Source organism: Calliphora vicina, chromosome 2 (genome assembly GCF_958450345.1).
Source record: "Calliphora vicina chromosome 2, idCalVici1.1, whole genome shotgun sequence".
Lineage (NCBI taxonomy): Eukaryota > Metazoa > Arthropoda > Insecta > Diptera > Calliphoridae > Calliphora > Calliphora vicina.
In genome coordinates, this window is record NC_088781.1 from 116,138,844 (window position 1) to 116,158,741 (window position 19,898).

The 19,898-nt window shown below is 32.7% G+C and overlaps 2 protein-coding genes across 2 annotated transcripts; one reads left to right on the top strand and one right to left on the bottom strand.

Moving 5' to 3' along the window:
- The first annotated feature begins 1,409 nt into the window (after positions 1–1,409).
- l(2)37Cc (prohibitin l(2)37Cc) lies at positions 1,410–3,168 on the top strand. Its single transcript, XM_065499838.1, has 3 exons — positions 1,410–1,548; positions 1,762–2,204; positions 2,270–3,168. Exons 2-3 carry the CDS (start codon positions 1,773–1,775, stop codon positions 2,663–2,665), a joined length of 828 nt encoding a protein of 275 aa, XP_065355910.1. The 5' UTR covers positions 1,410–1,548; positions 1,762–1,772; the 3' UTR covers positions 2,666–3,168.
- LOC135950292 (acyl-coenzyme A diphosphatase NUDT19-like) lies at positions 3,151–4,919 on the bottom strand. The gene is made up of 4 exons (XM_065499837.1): positions 4,530–4,919; positions 4,121–4,387; positions 3,965–4,046; positions 3,151–3,702 (listed from the first exon to the last, which is right to left on the bottom strand). The coding sequence occupies exons 1-4, from the start codon at positions 4,835–4,837 to the stop codon at positions 3,292–3,294; spliced, it is 1,068 nt and encodes a 355-aa protein (XP_065355909.1). The 5' UTR covers positions 4,838–4,919; the 3' UTR covers positions 3,151–3,291.
- Positions 4,920–19,898: the final 14,979 nt, after the last annotated feature.

Genomic DNA, 19,898 nt, shown 5'->3' on the forward strand with positions numbered 1-19,898 from the left:
ATTGGTCAGTCAGAGGTACAGTGTCACTGTCATCACGAATTACACCAAACCCGAAACCATTTGGGAACTTCGTAGATTCCTGGGTGTTATTATTTACTATCAATGATTTTCTAACCAATTCAAAGAAGAACGACAAGAGAAAAGTTTCATGGACTCCTGGGTGTGAAGATTTATTTTCTTCTTGTAAGCGTAGCCTTAGTGAAGCCACAATTCTAGCACACCCAGCACCAAATTCAGACCTAGCTCATAGTAAGGATGCTTCTGACACAGCTATTATTTGAGCTGTCCTTGAACAAAAGTTTTATGATACTTGAAGACCTCTCAGTTTCTTTTAATTTTACAGCACATATGATAGTTTATGAATTTTCACAAAAACAGGTGAAAGCTTCGCCTCGACAATTGCGACATCTTGATTACATTTCACAGTTTACAACTGAAATTATTTATTTGTCCGGTCCGGTGAGGATTTGTAAAAAATTTCATTAAATTTTTCTTTGAAAATTTCCAAAAATGTCTTGGGTTAATTTGATTCAAAAATAAAAATCGTATTATGATTTTTATATTTTATTTGAAAAAAATAAATTTTTTATTTTAAAAATCATTTTGTAATTTTTTTTTCTATTTATTTATATAAAACTATTTTAAACAGCTTTCTATTTATTTATGGAATTATTTCTCCAATACGATGATTTTCTTTAAGAAATTTGTATTTTAAATGCATTAAACACATTCAAGACAACAGGCTACACGACTACACAAACACAAATTCTGCTGGTTACAGTTGTAGTCGTGTGGCAGCTACTGAATTATTTTAAAGACGACAGCTACAAAGTAAACAGCTGATTAATAATTCAGTGGTGCCACTTTAATAAAAAATAACCGTACAACATTCCAAAGTATTTAAGACTGAAACAATTATTTTGAGTAAAAATATATATATGGTTATAATTAATTATGTACCTGTTATTAATTTATTTCAATATGGTTATCAGAAACTTCTCTTAATTAAAAAATATATATTTTTTTAAGCACTAATTTGATTTACATTTTTTTATTATATTAGCAACACTATTTCTGTTTTGTAGTTGATAAAAATAGAAATTATTTTATAATATTTATTTAATTTATATCATAATTATTTAATTTATTTTATATTTAAATTTTTTAATGTAAACTATTTTTTTAAGTAGAAATTTATAACCGATTATGGCCAATAGGCTAGGTTGTTGAAAATAAATAATAATAATAATAAAAAAATTAGCCTAATTCGGCTACATCGGCATGAGTAGTCGTGTGGCCGTGGTAGCTTGCTGTCTTGAATGTGTTTAATGCAAAAACCTTTATATTCATACATATATTTTAAATATGGCAACTCTGAGAAATTCTTATCAGATTCGTGTTTTCTTGCAACTGTCAAAAGTCCAATCGATAACTTTAATACGACTTATCATCACTATTATTATCGAAAGTTTTTCCTCGTTTTGCTGCGGTGCGGTGATTTTGTAATAAGAATTTTCCATTAATTTAATAATTTTAACTGTAAAAGAGGTATAAACTGTTCAATGTTATAAACTTAAAGTGTTAAAACTGCATTTTAAATAAAAAATTTCGAAAGAAAATATAATTTCATCACAAAGCAAACAATTTACATGGTCGTCTTGTCGGTGAATCTAACCTACAAACTGATGAAACATCTATTTATTACTTGAATTAATTTTGTGCCTACTAATTAAAATTATCTGATTTTCTTTGTTGCTACAGTTTACATAACAATGGCTGCTCAATTTTTCAACCGCATCGGCCAGTTGGGTTTGGGTGTCGCCGTTCTAGGCGGTGTTGTCAATTCGGCATTATATAATGTTGATGGTGGCCACCGTGCTGTTATTTTCGATCGTTTTACCGGTGTCAAGAATGAGGTGACCGGCGAAGGTACACATTTCTTCATACCCTGGGTACAACGTCCCATTATTTACGATATTCGCTCCCAGCCTCGCAATGTTCCCGTTGTGACCGGTAGTAAGGATTTGCAAAATGTCAACATTACATTGCGTATTTTATATCGTCCCATTCCCGATCAATTGCCAAAGATTTACACAATTTTGGGTCAAGATTACGATGAGAGAGTATTGCCCTCCATTGCTCCAGAAGTTTTGAAGTCTGTGGTGGCTCAATTCGATGCCGGTGAATTGATTACACAGCGTGAGGTAAGAAATGATAATAAAAAAATATGTTAATGAAGTGTTTTCATCATATAATTTTGTGTTTCCAGATGGTATCTCAACGCGTCTCTGAGGATTTAACAGAACGTGCTAAACAGTTCGGTTTTATTTTGGATGACATCTCCATTACACATTTAACTTTCGGTCGCGAATTCACTTTGGCCGTCGAAATGAAACAAGTAGCTCAACAAGAGGCCGAAAAAGCTCGTTTCGTTGTAGAAAAGGCTGAACAACAAAAATTGGCTGCCATTATTTCCGCCGAGGGTGATGCCTCCGCTGCTGAACTTTTGGCCAAATCCTTTGCTGATGCCGGTGATGGTCTTGTAGAATTGCGTCGTATTGAAGCCGCTGAAGATATTGCCTACCAACTATCCAGATCCCGTGGTGTTGCTTATTTGCCTGGCAATCAAAATACCCTTCTTAATCTTCCCTCCCTGGCCCAATAAATTTTGTGTTAAATTTGAAAATTAAGTTTTAGCATTTAAATGTTATCCAGCTACACTCGTATGGCCTCCATCGCCCAGTTATCATATAAAATTTCAAAACTTTTTTCGTAAAAAAGTTATTTTTTTTTTAGTTTTTTGTTGTAAAGAGAACCATTTGTTTGTGGTTTGAAGAAACTCTTAAAAAGGGTTATTTGAGCACTTTTTTATAACAGTTTTAAGTAAAATCTGAATAATTCAAATGATTTATAATTTTAGGAAAACATAATAACCTTACTAAACAAGGATTTTTCACAATGTTTGTTGGTTAGCATTCAAAAGGATTTATTTTTATTACTGAAAATCCTAAAACTAACAAATTTACAATATTAACTTGCTTTGTTTATTTTAAACAAGCATTTAAAAAATTCTTGTTTGTACCTTTATTAACTTTCGTATTGGTCTAAGCATTTGTTATGTGACATAATAAATAAAACAAACAAAAAAAATGTTTAAAAAAATTTAAACTCGAATGAATTTTATTTGATAAAAAAACACGATTTCATTGTAAAAGTTATACAATAGATTAAGTTTGTTCCTAAAGTAAATAAATGCATTACTGGAAGACTTTATTTAAATATGTACTATTTTTAATCATGATTCTTTGGATTTGCCATAAGTGGTTTAATGTGTCCACAAACAGGTGTAAAGTTCTGCCTAACTACCGCATCATGGGGAGTATAAAACTCGAGACGATGTATATTCTTAACTCCCTCGCGAAATTCTTTGACATCCTTATCAATTGGTATTAATTTCTCAGAGGCATTGGGATCTTCGGGATACAGATCATCGCCGGGCAAAACACTGACTTGTCCATTTTTCAGTTTGAATTGTACGGGCATTGTAACTATGTTGCCTTCTGACGAACGTTGTTGAGCAAAATCTTTAACTTTTTCCAGCTCGGTGAAGTTTAACAGGCGCGACAACTCGTAGACTTGTGGTGGGGGCAACCAGATTTCTTTGTTAAAATAGGCTTTTAGGTAATCCGAGGGTGTTTTCCACTGGAATAGTAAAAAATAAAAGAAAAATTCATTTATTGTTTAATGAATTAAGAAAAAAATTGGAATCTTAACATCGTTTTTATGTAATCCCCAGGACTACCTCGATTTACTACATTTTTATTTCATATTATTCATATAGGGATGTCCGTCTGTATGTTGAAATAAACTTTTTGAAGCTTTAATTAAAGGCTCTCGATTTTTTGATGAAAAATCTTTTGTTATGAAACACAATTCTACATATATGTACATATTTTCAACTTACCGCAAAATTTTTAACTTCATGTTCTTCCGGCAAAACATCGGGCATATTTTCTAAAGCAACCATAAAGAATGCTGTATCAAAGCTGTAGAAATTATGAAATTTGAGAAAAAACAATTAAAGTTTCCAATTTAAGATTATAAAACACAACACAATTACCGTTTCTTAAACGTAGATGGAGTAAACCAATTGGACCATTCATATAGGCTCCATAGATCAGGTACAATTTCTAATTCCTCACACAATGAAAGAAATTTGCTAGCATCATTATGCACTATGGATTGCCAATGTTTGCGATCAAAGTCCTCTCTAAAATTACCATAACCTTTGCCATCTTGTGAGGACAGAGATTTACGATCGCGACAGAAAATAATGCCTAATTCCTCAAAGGTTTCTCGAATGGCGGTTATTCTTAAAGATAACTCTCTAGAAAGATTACAAAAATAAGAACATTTATTGATACACAATGAATATGTTAATGCTACCTAGCCAGCTGCTTGCTAACTTTCCTTCATGCCAATATATATACACAAACCAAAGCTACCAACTCAAAAGGTTTAATGCCTACCTTTCCAACACATCCTTATTATCATTTTTAAAAATATTCGATACTTGTCCCTTCACAGCAGTTAAAGGCTTTAGCTGATCTTTTGTTACACCCAACTTTTCGAAATGTTTATGCCACAATGGCGTTTCGTCTGCTGTCTCACATACTCCGCCCGGGAATACAGAGGAATTCGGCATAAAACTGGCCTTTTCATGCCGGTTAAATAGTAGAGCTTTAAAATTTGCCTGTTTATCTAAATGAACTTTATCCTTAGCTAATATAATTAAACTAGAGGATTTGCGGAAATTTATAGCTAATTGTTTAGCCATTTTGATTTGTTTAAAAAAAAGAAAACAAATCGGCAAATATTGCACAATCAAACCAATAATAAACTAATTAACAAATAATAACAACAAAATTTACTAATATTACAAAGTCATCGACAATTTTTAACGCCGTTTAAAACTTTAAACTTGTTTGCAACAAATGTTTAATAATTATTCATCTAAATCATATTTTTTGTTGAGATTTTAGTTAATCTATAAATACAGTATATAAAGTTGTATGTAGTTAATAATAATTTCTGTATTTAGCATATTGATTTAAAAATTGCTTGAATTTGTCGACTTTGTACTCTGCGTTATCAGTATTTACTTTTTGTAACAACAACAAACAGCTGACATTTGTTTACATGTGCAGTTTTTTAAGTGTTGGTAAACGATATGTACAAAAAAAAGTGTTGGCAAGTTTAAACATAACACTAAGGCCTCTGAATGCTGGCTTGTTGTTCATTGTGATAAATCATTTTGTAATTCCTAAAATAAGGTGTTTCGGCAGTTACAATTTTAAAAAGGCCGACAATAATAACATTATTGAACAATTCAGTTTTCGAAATGTTAAAAAAACCCTCAGATTTTCAGAAACTGTTAATATGTATTTTTAAAATCTGTCAGATTTCACTCAATAAAGTAGAATTTAACTTGCTATTAAGTTCTTCATGAGTACAAGTAATGGTATTTAATTATTTATAACACAAAGGAAACAATCAAATGAACCCACGTGAGCTTTATAGTTGTTGCTGGCGAAACAATTCCTACTGGGATGTCACCGGAGGACATCCCCGAGGAGTCTCCCCCGAGGCATGTCAGACAGGACCTTAGAAAATACGAGGAGAGCATACAGAGGTATGTGCAGCATCCATTGGATTGCAGCTCTTGAACGACATTCATATTACGCGGTAGCAGGATACCGTAGAATGTCGTACTTGGAGGTCGCCCACCACCGATAGCAGACGCCGATAAGATTCTGCCGCGTAAAACAAGAGTCGTTCTGGCACAACTAAGATCAGGATGGAGCAACAGGCTTAATGCCTTCTGGTCCCGCATAGACCGTGCCGTCCTCAACTTATGCCCAGCATGTGGCCAGGGTCCTCATGATACCCTCCACATTTTCAACTATCCAGCCAGCCCTAATTCACTACATCCAGTAGATTTATGGACCCATCCAGCATCTTGGACTTGATATTGTATAATTGTTCACGAAAATCCTAATATTTATATTTAGTGCCAAACTTAAAAGTATAATATTGTTACGAAATTGTATTTGAATTCAAATATAACGGTTTTAACGGCTAACCTTTCTATTTTATGTTAATAGCAGTTAACATAAAGTAGAAGCCAAAACTGTTCACGAGTAGTTGACATTTTAGTTTACACATTATATCTTGCACATTACAACTGTGGTGGTCGTCCACCGAAGCTATCATCTGCTAAAGCTCGAATTGCAAGGCGCTTAATCGTTTTAGGGCTTAGAGAGGCCCATGGAGTCAACGTCAGAGACAAAACAATTCGAATATGTCTTAAGAATAACGGACTTAAAGCAAGAGCGATTATAAAAACAAAAAATTTTAAGTCAAAGCATCGTAAGACTCGATTAAAGTTCGGGTTTGAACGTGGCCAACAAGAAATATTTATGCAGGACAGTGATCCTAAGAACATCGCGAAAATAACAATAAAATGTTTTGTTGATAACGAAATCAAACAGCTCGAATGGAGCTGGCCATGAGAACACCAGTCAGGCAGTCTAATTTTCGCATAAAAAGCGTACTTTTTTTTAACAAAACTTACTTTTTTACTTTATTTTTTAACAAAATGTTCTTTTTCCTATATCGGAAAAGAACCTTTTTCAAACATTCTTAACATTTAATGTGGTGACTTATGTCAGTTGTATTTTTTGATAAGTAAGAAACTTGTTACCATTTTCAGATTCATGAAGTTTTTTAGGGGGGCGAAATTTTGAATGAGAAAAAAACCGGCTCCTCATATAGCATTGGCAAAACAATGGAAACTTTTAAACTTCAGCAAGAATAAATACCAAAATAAAAAGAATATGTAAGAAATTGAGGTAAATAGCTTATTATACCGTTATTCTAATGTTTATTGTTTTGTAATTTTTTCGCACAAGCGAACATTTAAAAACCAAAACTATGAATCAATTTCGAGAAACAGGTACTGTAAAACTCAACATTTGGGAAGAAGACCTCGTAAAACTAATTCAAGACAAGATAATTTAATAGCAAGAGAGTTTAAGAAATGCCATAAATTTATTCCCCGGAAGGTTATCTATAATCTTAAATTGAAAATTAGTTCTCGAACAGTTAGCAGCAGGGCAAATAAATACAATTTAAGAGGCATTGATGGGACAACATTTGGACCCTAAGTACACAAAAAAAGACAGTCAAGTATGGCATTGTGGTAATATTGGCCCAATGACGAAACATGTTGAAACTGGCTAAAATTGGTCCATTATTTCACCTATCCTTCCGAAATAGGAATTTATCGGTCATACATATTAAATTTACTATAGGTATCTACACGAATTTCGCTCAAAAATCGATCCATAATACCCATTTAAGACTCACTTCCGAAAATCACTTTAACGAGCATAAATCTCTTAAAAATGTTGGTATCCACATAGAATTCCACACAAATAAGTTTAATATAGACATAATTTCACGACCTAATTTCATACTCTCCCCACTTTCTTGTAGAAGTTTAAAAGTTTCCATTGTTTTCCCTATGCTAAGAAGTATAACTACATTCTATAAATGTATTTTTATACCCTTCACCTTCTTGAGAAGGGTTTTTTGGCTAATTATGATATATGATCAGACAATTTATCGAAATAAACGAATATCTGATCTTACAAAAAAAAAAAACACGAGTTAGTGCCTTTTTATATTAAGGCAGCGATATATAAGTTTGTCATTCTGTTTGTAATTTCCACAATATAAATTTCCGACCCTATAAAGTATACTATATATTCTGGATCCTTATGGATCTGTCTGTCTGTCTGTTGAAATCAATTTTCTGAAGACCCCAGATATCTTCGGGATCCAAATCTTCAATAATTCTGTCAGACATGCTTTCGAGAAGTTTCCTATTTAAAATCAGCAAATCGGTCCACAAATGGCTGAGATATGAGGAAAAAACCAGGACAACCTCGATTTTTGACCTATATCTGGATTACTAAGTCATTAATATAGACAATATGGATATCTAATGATAGATATTTCAAAGACCAACCTTTTATATACGACGTATATAAGACCATAGTAAGTTGGATGTAGTAATGGGTCAAAATCGGAAAAAATATTTTTTAACCCGAATTTTTTTTCACAAAAAAAAAATTTAAAAAACATAAAAAAATTTAAAAATATAAAAATTTAAAAAAAAAAATTAAAATAACAATTTTTTCCAAAAAATTAAAAAAACAACTTTGGAAAAAAAAATAAATTTTGTTTACCTAAAAATATTTAAAATTTGTATTTTGAAGTATATTTTGGTGAAGGATATATAAGATTCGGCACAGCCGAATATAGCTCTCTTACTTGTTTTTAAATATTAATGCTTAAAAACTCAGATATTTACAATATTTTAATAGAATACCTTGTAAATCTGAATTTATCTTTTTAAAAACGGTTGAATATATTGCAAATATGATTTCACCAGTCGATTCTGAATCAAAAATTAATATAATTGATGTTTTTTGAATCCTTAAAATAGTTCCAAAAACCCACAACAGGGAGCGCAAATCTCATAAAAAAAGCAAAAAGAATATTATTTTTTTAAACATGCACGATGAAAAGCCATTTTAAGCTTAGCAAAACGGCACCAATATATATTTTCTATCACTAACCATTAATTATGATACCCGAAAATCAAATGACGTGACCTGGTCACAAACGAACTCTAATATACATATTTCTTAAAAGGTTATGCACATACTACATATGTATGTATATGGTATCTACAGATATTCTCCTTACATCACATTTATTATTTCCATTAGTTTTCGTCTATATATGCAAAAAAGAAGGATGAAGGAAGTTCACAGTCTTACTAACCGAAAAAAAAATATTTTTTTTTAAAGTACGTGCTACTTCAAAGTTAGAACTTCTCCAAGGACTTCAATTTTTAAGCATAATTACAAGGCAAATAAATCTATGCCACACACTTTTTAAGATTTTTTTTTATTTTCTTTAACCCAATTCTCTCCCCCTCTTATACAAATTACAATAAATCACTCACCATTATAATCCTGTCATCAATAGAATCTCTTAACGGAGCATAAAGAGGTCTTTAAAACACTACATTGCAACAAGTGGTAGTTGGGGGATTCCGATAGTGTTTCAAACTCATACATACATAATTCTGCCATTAAAAAGAGGAGGAAGGAGAAAAAGAAATGCCAACAAACATGGGAATTGAATACCAGCTACATATGTATATACAAACTATATTGAATAAAATACAATAGTGATGGAAGTGCACGTTTTTTCGGTACTATTGAAAACAGGAAGGTACAATGTTGAACAAATAATTATACCATCCAAATTAATGCTTATGTACTGTGTAGAGTTTTCAAATATGTTATAAAGTTGCGGAGTGAATCGTCCGTAAGTAGGATGTTTTCGATACGTATTCTGAGTGATCATACCAGCCTTTAAAGTTGCATGTTTTTTATATGATTTGGGGAACGCGTTTCATATCAAAGCTCTATTTAAAGGTAAATTTATATTGCAGCCAATATTGTTCATTAGAGTGGAAAATATTGGCGTATAAATCAGCTGGATATGGGAACCATTTCCGTATTCAGTACATTAAAAACGCTAGATCGAAATCATTGGGCTTGAAGTAGTTTTTCACGGGAATTCCACAAAATTTTCAATCCCGGGAAATTGTGGGAGAATTCCCGGGAATTATTTTCCTTAGTTTTATGTGACTTTTCCCGAAATCCCGTGAAATTGTGCGAGAATTCCCGGGAATTATTTTCCTTAGTTTTATGTGACTTTTTTGAACATGATTTTCTCTAAAAGATTCTTAAAGCTCCAAAACAATTGCAGAAAATTCATAGAAGAAAGAAGATTAAACCCAAATAGACCAATAACAAGTTCATTATTCAAAATATTCCAAAAACTGTCGCAGAATTCTATCCGATCGAAAATGGAATTGTTTTAGTATTTTGCTTTTTCACAAAGGATCTTCAGTAATTTCACAAATTTTATGGAGTGCATTAGGGTCACATTACAGCAAACAAACGCAGAGATTTATAGTTTTCTCATAGATTACCTAGTCCAATTTCCAAGATTTCAATCAATATATTAACTTGTGAGCATTTGCAGTGGAATTGAAGAATTGTCTTCACTTTGTACAAGTTAAGTGACTTCATATTTTACCAATTTCTTTCTTCCTAAAACATTGTGCTACATCTTTACACGGTAGGAACTGTTATTCATTATGTGAGATTCGACTTACTAAATAGCATTTCCATCATCAACCACAGTCTTACGGAACTGTCGTTAATTAATAGCTCTTGGAAATGGTTAACATGTATGATACTTCTGTATTTAGCACAGCTTTCCTTCAATCTATACCCCTTCGTTGAGCTACAAAGTTTGAGCATTAAGTCTATTATATTCTCAGGAGTAATTGTATATCAAACTTCAAGTTCCACGGCATGCCTGATATTATCAATAAGATATAATAGGATAGATGTCGTTACTATATACGAGTATTTAATTGACGATTTAATATTTCATCTTCCTACTTTCTTATTTGGGAAGGAGTTTTTTATCCGACTCTTTTAATTAGTACTTCTTTCGTCTTGTGGTTTCTCGAGTCACGTTTTTATTATGAAGATGAATGACATCGTTTGCATATATTATTTCTACTTCGTCCAAGAAGAGTACACGAATTTCGGTAGTAATGTAGTCGGCGAGTCCATTAATATTGACCATTTTAAGTATATTCAACTTCAGTACTTTCATGTCCATTGAGTATATCATCCTACTTTTTTAATTATGATTACTGTAGTCTTGTGGTTTCTCGAGCACGTTTTTTTTATCCAGATGACATAGTTTGGATTTATTATCTATTAATATTGGTACCTTCGGGTTTATTGTAGTAATTTGTTGTATATTATGTTCCAGAGAAGTGAATCTGAAACTTAACCCAGATGGACTCCTGCTGAAGTTCTATAATATTGAATTCCTATATCGATATGATACCAAAGAATTTTATTTGTGAAGTAATCTATAAGTATTCTTATTATGTAGTTTGCTCTTTTGTAGATATATCATCATATGTTGCCATCCAGTGCGTTTTTTGATATAAAATACAATGAAGGGTGAAGTAACGAGAGTAAGGAATAACCAGAACCGGTTAACCGCTCTATATGCAGATGGTTCACAAATAGCTGACTAAACGCGTGTGGGCTTTTATGACCTATAGGTATGTAAATATTTATCCAAGATGGGATCACGTATGGATATCATCAATCTGGAAAACACCAAACCCTTCTCCAGGTTTAAGGATGAATTAAAGGAGTGTTCAATAAACGAAAATTTCAAAGACTGGCAGAACGACCAATATTCTTTGGGAAAACTCAATCCTAACAAAGCCGACTCTGAAAATGTATAGGCCAACACTGAGAAGACTAGTTAAAGTGTTGACTGGAGACACATAGAGTTAAGGCTCATAGGGCTCGTATTGGTAGACCAACATAGACATAGAGTGTGTGAGAAAGAGGACAAAACACTGGAATACTACACGACGAAACACTACTACTACACTGTCCTGCAGTTAGTCGAATTAGAGACGAACCTAATTATATTAGAATATGTTACACAGATAAAACAATCGAATGATTCTGTCGTAGTAACCGGATTTTACGGTTGTGCCTACGAAATTTTAGAAATGGTAAAAAAAAGTTTGGTTGCTTCACCCGAAATTCTTCTTTATCAACTGACTTTCTGTTAACAGAACCGAAGAACTCTTTGTGTGCAACCAAATCATTCTATTGGCAACAAATTCGGTTGCTACTACGAATTGGTTTTCTCTGTGTAGAACTTTTGATTGGAAATTACTATGAAATGATGGGAACTAGATTCTCAACCTATCAGATTATGGTTTTAGGCTTATGAAAAAACGAGGAAGAACACTTCCTCAAGAGAGCACAACATGCCCAGATGGGCATATGTCAATCCAGAAATGGGAATGGACCATATAACCTCCAATCAACTCAACCTAACCATTATTATCGTGGCGGCATGGTGTAGTGGTTAAAGTGCTTGCCTATAAAACCAAGCACCCCAGGTTCGATCCCTGGCAGAGGACGAAAAATTTAAATCATGGTTTTCGAGTTTTTAAAATTAAACTCCCTCTAAACAATCCATTCAAGAAGCCACCTTGACCTGACCTCTCCTGGACCTGGAAAAAAGGATAACATCATGAAAAAGGTCAGGAAGACCGCCACCCACCCCCTGGGAGAAAAAGGTAGGAATCAAAGATCAGCAAGGTTCCCCACCACTACACCAAATACACAGAGGGCGTTGTTTCTAGGCAACGACAGATGGCATCACCATTATCCTAGACCAGCTACAGCAGACCAATCATCTACTTAGCTGCATCCACAACCGATTAACGAAACTGACACAAGGCAATAATAACAATCGATTGAATCCCTATGGCAACATCATACATGTATCCGAAGACCCGCTACAGCAGACCAATCATCTACTTAGCCGGAACAACAACCGTTTAAACTGATACAAACAATAACAATCGATTTAATGGCAACACCGTACATGGAGACGCACGATACTCCAATAATTAGGAAGAACAGTGCATTCTACATGGGAAATACGCGAAAAAAACATCTACTTCAACAATTCGTATAAGATGGAGATGCTTTGTGGAAGCCAAATGCCCCCAAGTGGAGTAATGGAAAAAAAATAAAATTATTATCGTCATATTATTCACTCTGTTAACACTGCTTTTCGAAATCCGTAGTAACTCTCCGAAATGTCTGACTCCAATTTATATAATTTGGCACGTATATCCCATGTATCTAACGTGAAGACAATTGTTACTTAAATGTCTCTATAAACCGCTTTAAAACCAATTTGGACGTATGGAATTCAATTATGGGGAATGGCTAGCAACACCAGTATTGATCTTATACAGAAGGCCCATGGTATATAAGAAATGAAAACATCCACAGGGACTTGAAAGTGCCATTGGCAAAGGAAGAGTTCAAGAGAATACGTAAGAAATATATAGTAAAACTGCAAAACCATCCCAATCCACTTGCAAGACAACTTGTGCAGAGCCAAAATCGATCAAGGCTCCGTAGAGCAGATCTACCACCCCGCTAAAATGACTGCCATTTATCCATGAAGGCTCTCTTGTTAAAAAGCAACTACTTTTAAGATTTAAATAACTGACTATCGGATAGTTTCATTATATTCCAGTGCATGTACGTATTAAAATAACTAGTAACGTAGCTAGTAATGCAACTAGTTGTCACCATAAATGATAGGTAAAATCACTGGATCAGGGCAGTCTTTTAGAACAGCTGATACTGATCGGATTTGGATTGTTATAGATAAAATAAAAATTGGTACTTTTTTAAAATATTGTTGTGCATCCCCAATATTCATTTACTTACATACATATTTACATAAATATACATATATATACGTATGTATAGCGTCCATTCTAAACAAAAATACTGTTGAATCACTCGAAAGTGATTTTTTTAAGTGGCCAAGTTAAACGTCATGAGCATACATCGTTTACAGATTTTAGTAGGAATGTATGATATGTATGTATATAAAATGTCTCTTCGCATGCCTGTATGAATGTATGTTTAATGGGGTTTCCACCATTGTTAGTGTATATACTCTTGCTTGTTGTTGTTGTTTTTATTTTTTGCTCACATTTACTCTACGCAGCTTCTTCTTTTACTGTTAACGAGAATTGTTTTCTGGTTTGTTTTGCTTTGTGTTGGGTCTGAGGAAATCCCCTCATTCGTGTATGTATGAATGAATGTACCAACATAATAAAAGTTAACGTAGTTAGAACGTCACAATTGAATTAAGTTAAAATGGATTTGGTAACAACTGACTTTTGTATGACATAGACCAGACCAACCAACCAACCTAACATACACTTGTTGATGTGTTTATGCACAATTGCTGAACAAATACTTCTCTATTGTATTTTAAGATGTAAACAGCAGATATTTTCTCTATGCTTATGAGTCAGTAACAGAGCTGGAAGTTTCTTAATCGTACAGAGTTTTAAATTTTATTGTTTACAGGCAGTCTGAAATGTCAACAGAGTATTATTTTAGATTAATACACCTTGTCCAAGGTTTCTTTAAATGTTTATTATCTTTATTGGGTTTCAATTTTCACACAAACAAAATCTTATTTTGTCTTATTATGTTTTGTACTCCTTCTTGACTAACTTAGAATGAGGTCTCGAATCAATGTCCTGCTGAAATATCCATTTCCAGTTATAATCAGAAAATATCAACGACTTATGTTTTAGTATGTCTCTGTAGTGGAATCATATTGGAGCATCGATTATACGATCTTTAGATATCATTTAATGATCCATGTTTTGACGGTTTTTTTTGGATAGAACATATTAGTTTTAGTTTAACAGGTAGCCATCAAATAGTACAGCTCATTCGTGTTGCTTGAAAAACGAAGAAGTAGAGAGAGAGGTAGATAGGAAGAAAAAAAAAGAAAGCTAAATATTAGAAGATAGTATGGTATGAAAGACGAGTCTGAGAAGTTGCAGAAAAGCTCGAAGAGAAATTCCAATCGTTTGACGTTCGGAACATTGTATTCCAAGGCGTAGTGCCGTACGCATTCGGTCCAAACTAGGCCATATCATTCAGGCGGGTTGACTCCCCATCTTGTACGTTACGTTTTTTCGCCAAGCCATCAACAACACAGATGCCTGTTATATCCTCATGTGACTGACGAATGTCTAGCTATCCATTGTTATTGCTGCTTTTCTATCAGTATCCCTGTCCGACATCCTGTTATATCTGAGCTAGTTAGCCGCTCATTATATAGCTTTTATCTCGCCCTGAAGAATACTTGGGATCCTAAACGACATTCTAATTCCAAATTCCTGGATGTAGAAATCTCCGCCAAATCAATCCATTCTTTTACAGACGTCCGTATAAATGGAGAGGCTAATCGTATCAGGGGAGAAACCCTCCACTATTCCCCTGTCGTTACGAATTGAAAAACCGAAATTTCTCTAGATGAAAACCAAGAAGTCCAATAATCAATGTAATCTGGAAAATTCTGTTTACTTCAAATAATACTAGGATTGGCATTCACCTTAAAACATTTTAAAAGAGTATTCAGTGCTTTCCACTAAACAGAGAATAAATCGGCTTAATAATAATAGGCATGATATATTATTAAGCCGATCGTTCCTGAAGACATACATTGCCATCATAGCCTACGATGTCATTACCAGGATGTTGGGTTTCCAAGACAGTTTACTGTCAAGAATGAAATCCAAATATTTCTCGATGTACGAGAGTGTAAATGCAATATAGGGAATATAGAAATCTTGTATATCTTCGGAAACGATACAAGTTCAGTTTTACTCGGATTTACACTCAGTTCAGGGTCGATGCTCCATCGACTCTCCATCAGCTGTAATTCATCGTGCTCAAAATAATCTACGAAACTGCTACCGCAACATCGTACGCGATAGCTTTATAAAGCAAGGAATCCAACTTTCTGGGTTTCTCATTAGGTGATTATCTTTTTTCCCAACGAAAAACTGCAGATTAAAGAAATTTTGTTTTCGCAATGTCTCATTTGCTGCTATATAATCCGATGTCATCTGTCAATTATTTATTTATCGTACAGATAAATTCAATCAGCTGACTATTTAGTTTTTATGTGTTTGTGTTTTTGTAAACGAAATTAAATAGATTTTATAAAAAAATAATTGAGGAATTAACATTAATTTGATGGAGGATGAACTCGAAGAACATGAGTTCCAAGTGAATGCTGAAAGAGTTTATCATGGCAGACATGCAGGATAATGATTTTTTCAAAAGCTTCCGGCTGTCGATGGCCACATTAAACAGCTGATTTATGTAAACATGTTGTCACTCAAAGGCAGGTTTGCCAACTTTCACATCTATTTTGAGAGGTATTGGCAACTGCAAATAATGTTTTTTGTCGGTATATTGAGAAAACCAAAATTGTTAACGGACAGTTTAGCGGCCTAATAAATTTATGTCGACATTTAGTAACAGGCAGTTTGTCGATTCATTGAGAAAACGGGGCTCATTCTTTTAAAAAATATATAATTTCATTTTCCCTTGCAGAATAATTGAGACGAGATACATCCCAACTCTGCTTTTAAAATATTTTCCAAATAAAACTGTTAAATCACTGCGAGAGCAAACGAAGCTAATAGAGCAAAAATAAAAAGTTTATACGAGTAAATATGTACTAGTACGTATCGATAGTTAAAGTGAGCTAAACTACACACAAGACTTGTGTCACAAGTATTTAATAGTAAAGGAAACTCCCGAACTGTATTGTCGGTCAAATATAGTGATCAAATATTTTTAAACAAAATTATTTGATTTTATTATACGTTTATTAAAGACGTCATTAAAATTAAGATTAAAAATGAAAACAAAAACAAAAAACTGGTTTCTAAATACACGTTTTAACAGTGTTTTGTTTAAAATTTTGCATTTTAAATAAACTAAATTTAAAAACTTTGCGTTTTATTTAACTTTAACTGAATTTATTTACGTATGAATATGTGTTACCGAATTTATGTCTTTGATATCAATTTTAAATTCGGAATAATTTTTTGGGGGGGATTTACCTAAAGTTGTAAAAACTTTAAAGAGTATATTTTAGGTTGTAGAGTGTCAAAGGATATTTTGATATGTATGTAGTATATGTACATATAAATCCTTACATTTGTATGTGAATTGTAAATGTATGTATGTGAAAGGAAGTTAAAACAGGTGGTAGTTTTGTATTTTTTGATGAAACTTTACAAGGGGCCTTTTATACTTATAATAATGTACTTATTTGCTGTTGATTTAGTATTAATCATTAAAAAGTTGTATTTATAAGGAGGAAACAAACTATTTTTTATACCCTTTACCTTCGTGAGAAGGGTTTATATTAGTTTGTCATTCCGTTTGTAATTTCCACAATATCATTTTCCGACCCTATAAAGTATATATTCTGGATCCTTATAGATAGCGGAGTCGATTAAGCCATGTCCGTCTGTCTGTCCGCCTGTCTGTTGAAATCAATTTTCTGAAGACCCCATATATCTTTTTGATCCAAATCTTCAATAATTCTGTCAGACATGCTTTCCTATTTAAAATCAGCAAAATCGGTAGACAAATGGCTGAGATATAAGGAAAAAAAACCAGGACAACCTAAATTTTTGACCTATTTTGACCTACCTATCATTAATATAGACAACATGGATATCTAATGATAGATACTGCAAAGACCTTTGCAACGACGTATATAAGATGGACCTACAAAGGGTCAAAATCGGAAAAAATATTTTTTAACCCGCATTTTTTTTCACCAAAAAATAAAATTTAAAAAACAAAATTTTTTTTTTTTAAATTTAAAATAACAATTCGAAACATTTTTTTTCCAAAAAATTAAAAAAACAACTTTGGAAAAAAAAATTTGTTTACCTAAAAATATTTAAAATTTCTATTTTGAAGTATAATTTGGCACAGCCGAATATAGCTCTCTTACTTGTTTTAATTTAAAAACTATTGCGATTGATAAATTTAATAGAGTCCGCAATTTTGAATATATTTCGATAAAAGATGACACATGTATCAGCAGTTTCAAAAATTATAAAGACAGTTACTGTAAAAACTCTTCATTTGGGAGATCTCATAAAACTATTCCAAGACAAGATAATCTAATAGCAAGATAAATTCCCATAAATGACTCCCCGGGATATTATCAATAATTGCAAATTAGTTCCCGAACTATTAGACACAGGGCCACATGATGGTTTATTTCTCAAAAACCCGTACTGCTCATAAACAATTTGCCAAAGAATATTTAAACTGGTCGAGACAGAAATGGAATACTGCACAGAGAAAACAGATTCGTAATAGCAACCGAATTTGTTTCCAATCGAATGATTCCACCTTAGTAACCGAATTTTACAGTTCAAGCGAAATTCTTCTTTATCAACTGACTTTCTGTTGATAGAACCGAAAAAGTCTATGTGTGCAACCGAATCATTCGATTGGGAACTAATTCGGTTCCTATCACGAATTTGTTTTCTTTGTGTGCTCTTTTTTAGGTTGAATTCAGACATTGATGGGAGAACATTTGTAAGATGGCCGAAGAGAACGAGGCTGTCAATTTAATGCTATGCTGTATCTATACGCTAGTTTGGAGATAACAGCAAGACAATGATCCCAGACATACCTCTAGGATTGCAACCGAATGGTTACCGTTACGAAATAATCCAAATTAGCGTTAATTTTTAAACGTTTCGAATCGGTAGCAAACCTTAATTAGTTTATGGACACGATTTTCATTATATTACTTTTACGTATCTGTTGGTCTATTTGGGAAAGGACACATTACAATTTTGTATTTGGGCTTTAAAACATTCCGAGAGGAGAAAATATTTGACATTTTGTTCGCCGTCCAATTAAATTTCGATAGATCTGGAAGAAGTTTAATGGCATTTTTTCCCAAATAATCTATGTCGATCAGATATGTTTTGTTTGTCCGTCCGTTCAACTAAGAGTCCTAGAAAACATAAATATCACACAAATATTATCTCTTGATCAGAATTCTCTGTTCCAATCACAAATGGTTGGTATTGAAAATGGACAAAATCGGTCCAACCAAAAAAATTTTAGAACAAAATGTTCGAAGTAGAAATTTTAAAAACGATTTAAACGCAATATATATATTGTTATATTCGGCTTTGCTGAATCTTTTATACATTTTGTATAACAACAAAAATGCCACCTTCCTCTAGTTCAGGCGCGGATCCAGGAGGGGTGAAAAATAGGAAATTACCCCCAATGACAATGACAAAATTATATTTTTGGTGGTGAGTATAAAAACCAATTTAGGATTTAAGATTTTGATTAAGGATTTGAGAGATTCTAGTCAATTTCAATATCTTATCAGACAAAATACGAACTCTGTCACATTCTAATGAAAATTTGACATGATTTTTAGTGAAGTTAGTAGAGTTTTATATTAAAGATTTGTCTTGAATATCAAAAAATATTGAACAATTGTTGTAGGTTTATTAATTATGTTAACACTTCCGATTTTTCAAAAAAAAAAAAAAAAAACAAGTAAGAGAGCTATATTCGGCTGTGCCGAATCTTATATACCCTTCACCGAATTATACTTCAAAATAAAAATTTTTAATATTTTTAGATAAACAACATTAATTTTTTTCCAAAGTAGTTTTTTAAATTTTTTGGAAAAAAAATTTCCAATTGTTTTTTTTTAAATTTTAAAAAAATTTTGTTTTTTCAATTTTTTTTTTAATATTTAGCGAAAAAAAATTTTGGTGAAAATAAAATTCGGGTTAAAAAATATGTTTTCCGATTTTGAACCATTGTAGGTCCAACTTACTATGGTCTTATATACGTCGTTGCAAAGGTCTTTGAAATATCTATCATTAGATATTCATATTGTCTATATTAATGACTTAGTAATCCAGATATAGGTCAAAAATCGAGGTTGTCCTTGTTTTTTCCTTTTTTTCGAGCCGGAAGAATTCCGGAGATATTGATGTATGAATCGTGTATGTAAGTTATTTGGGGGCTTGGACATGGCTTAATCGACTCCGCTATCTATAAGGATCCAGAATATATGTACTTTATAGGGTCGGAAAACTATATTGAGGAAATTACAAACGGAATGACAAACTTATATAAACCCTTCTCACGAAGGTGACTGGTATAAAAAGTGCTGATTATTTCGCTATTTTTTCGATTATTTAACAAAAAAAT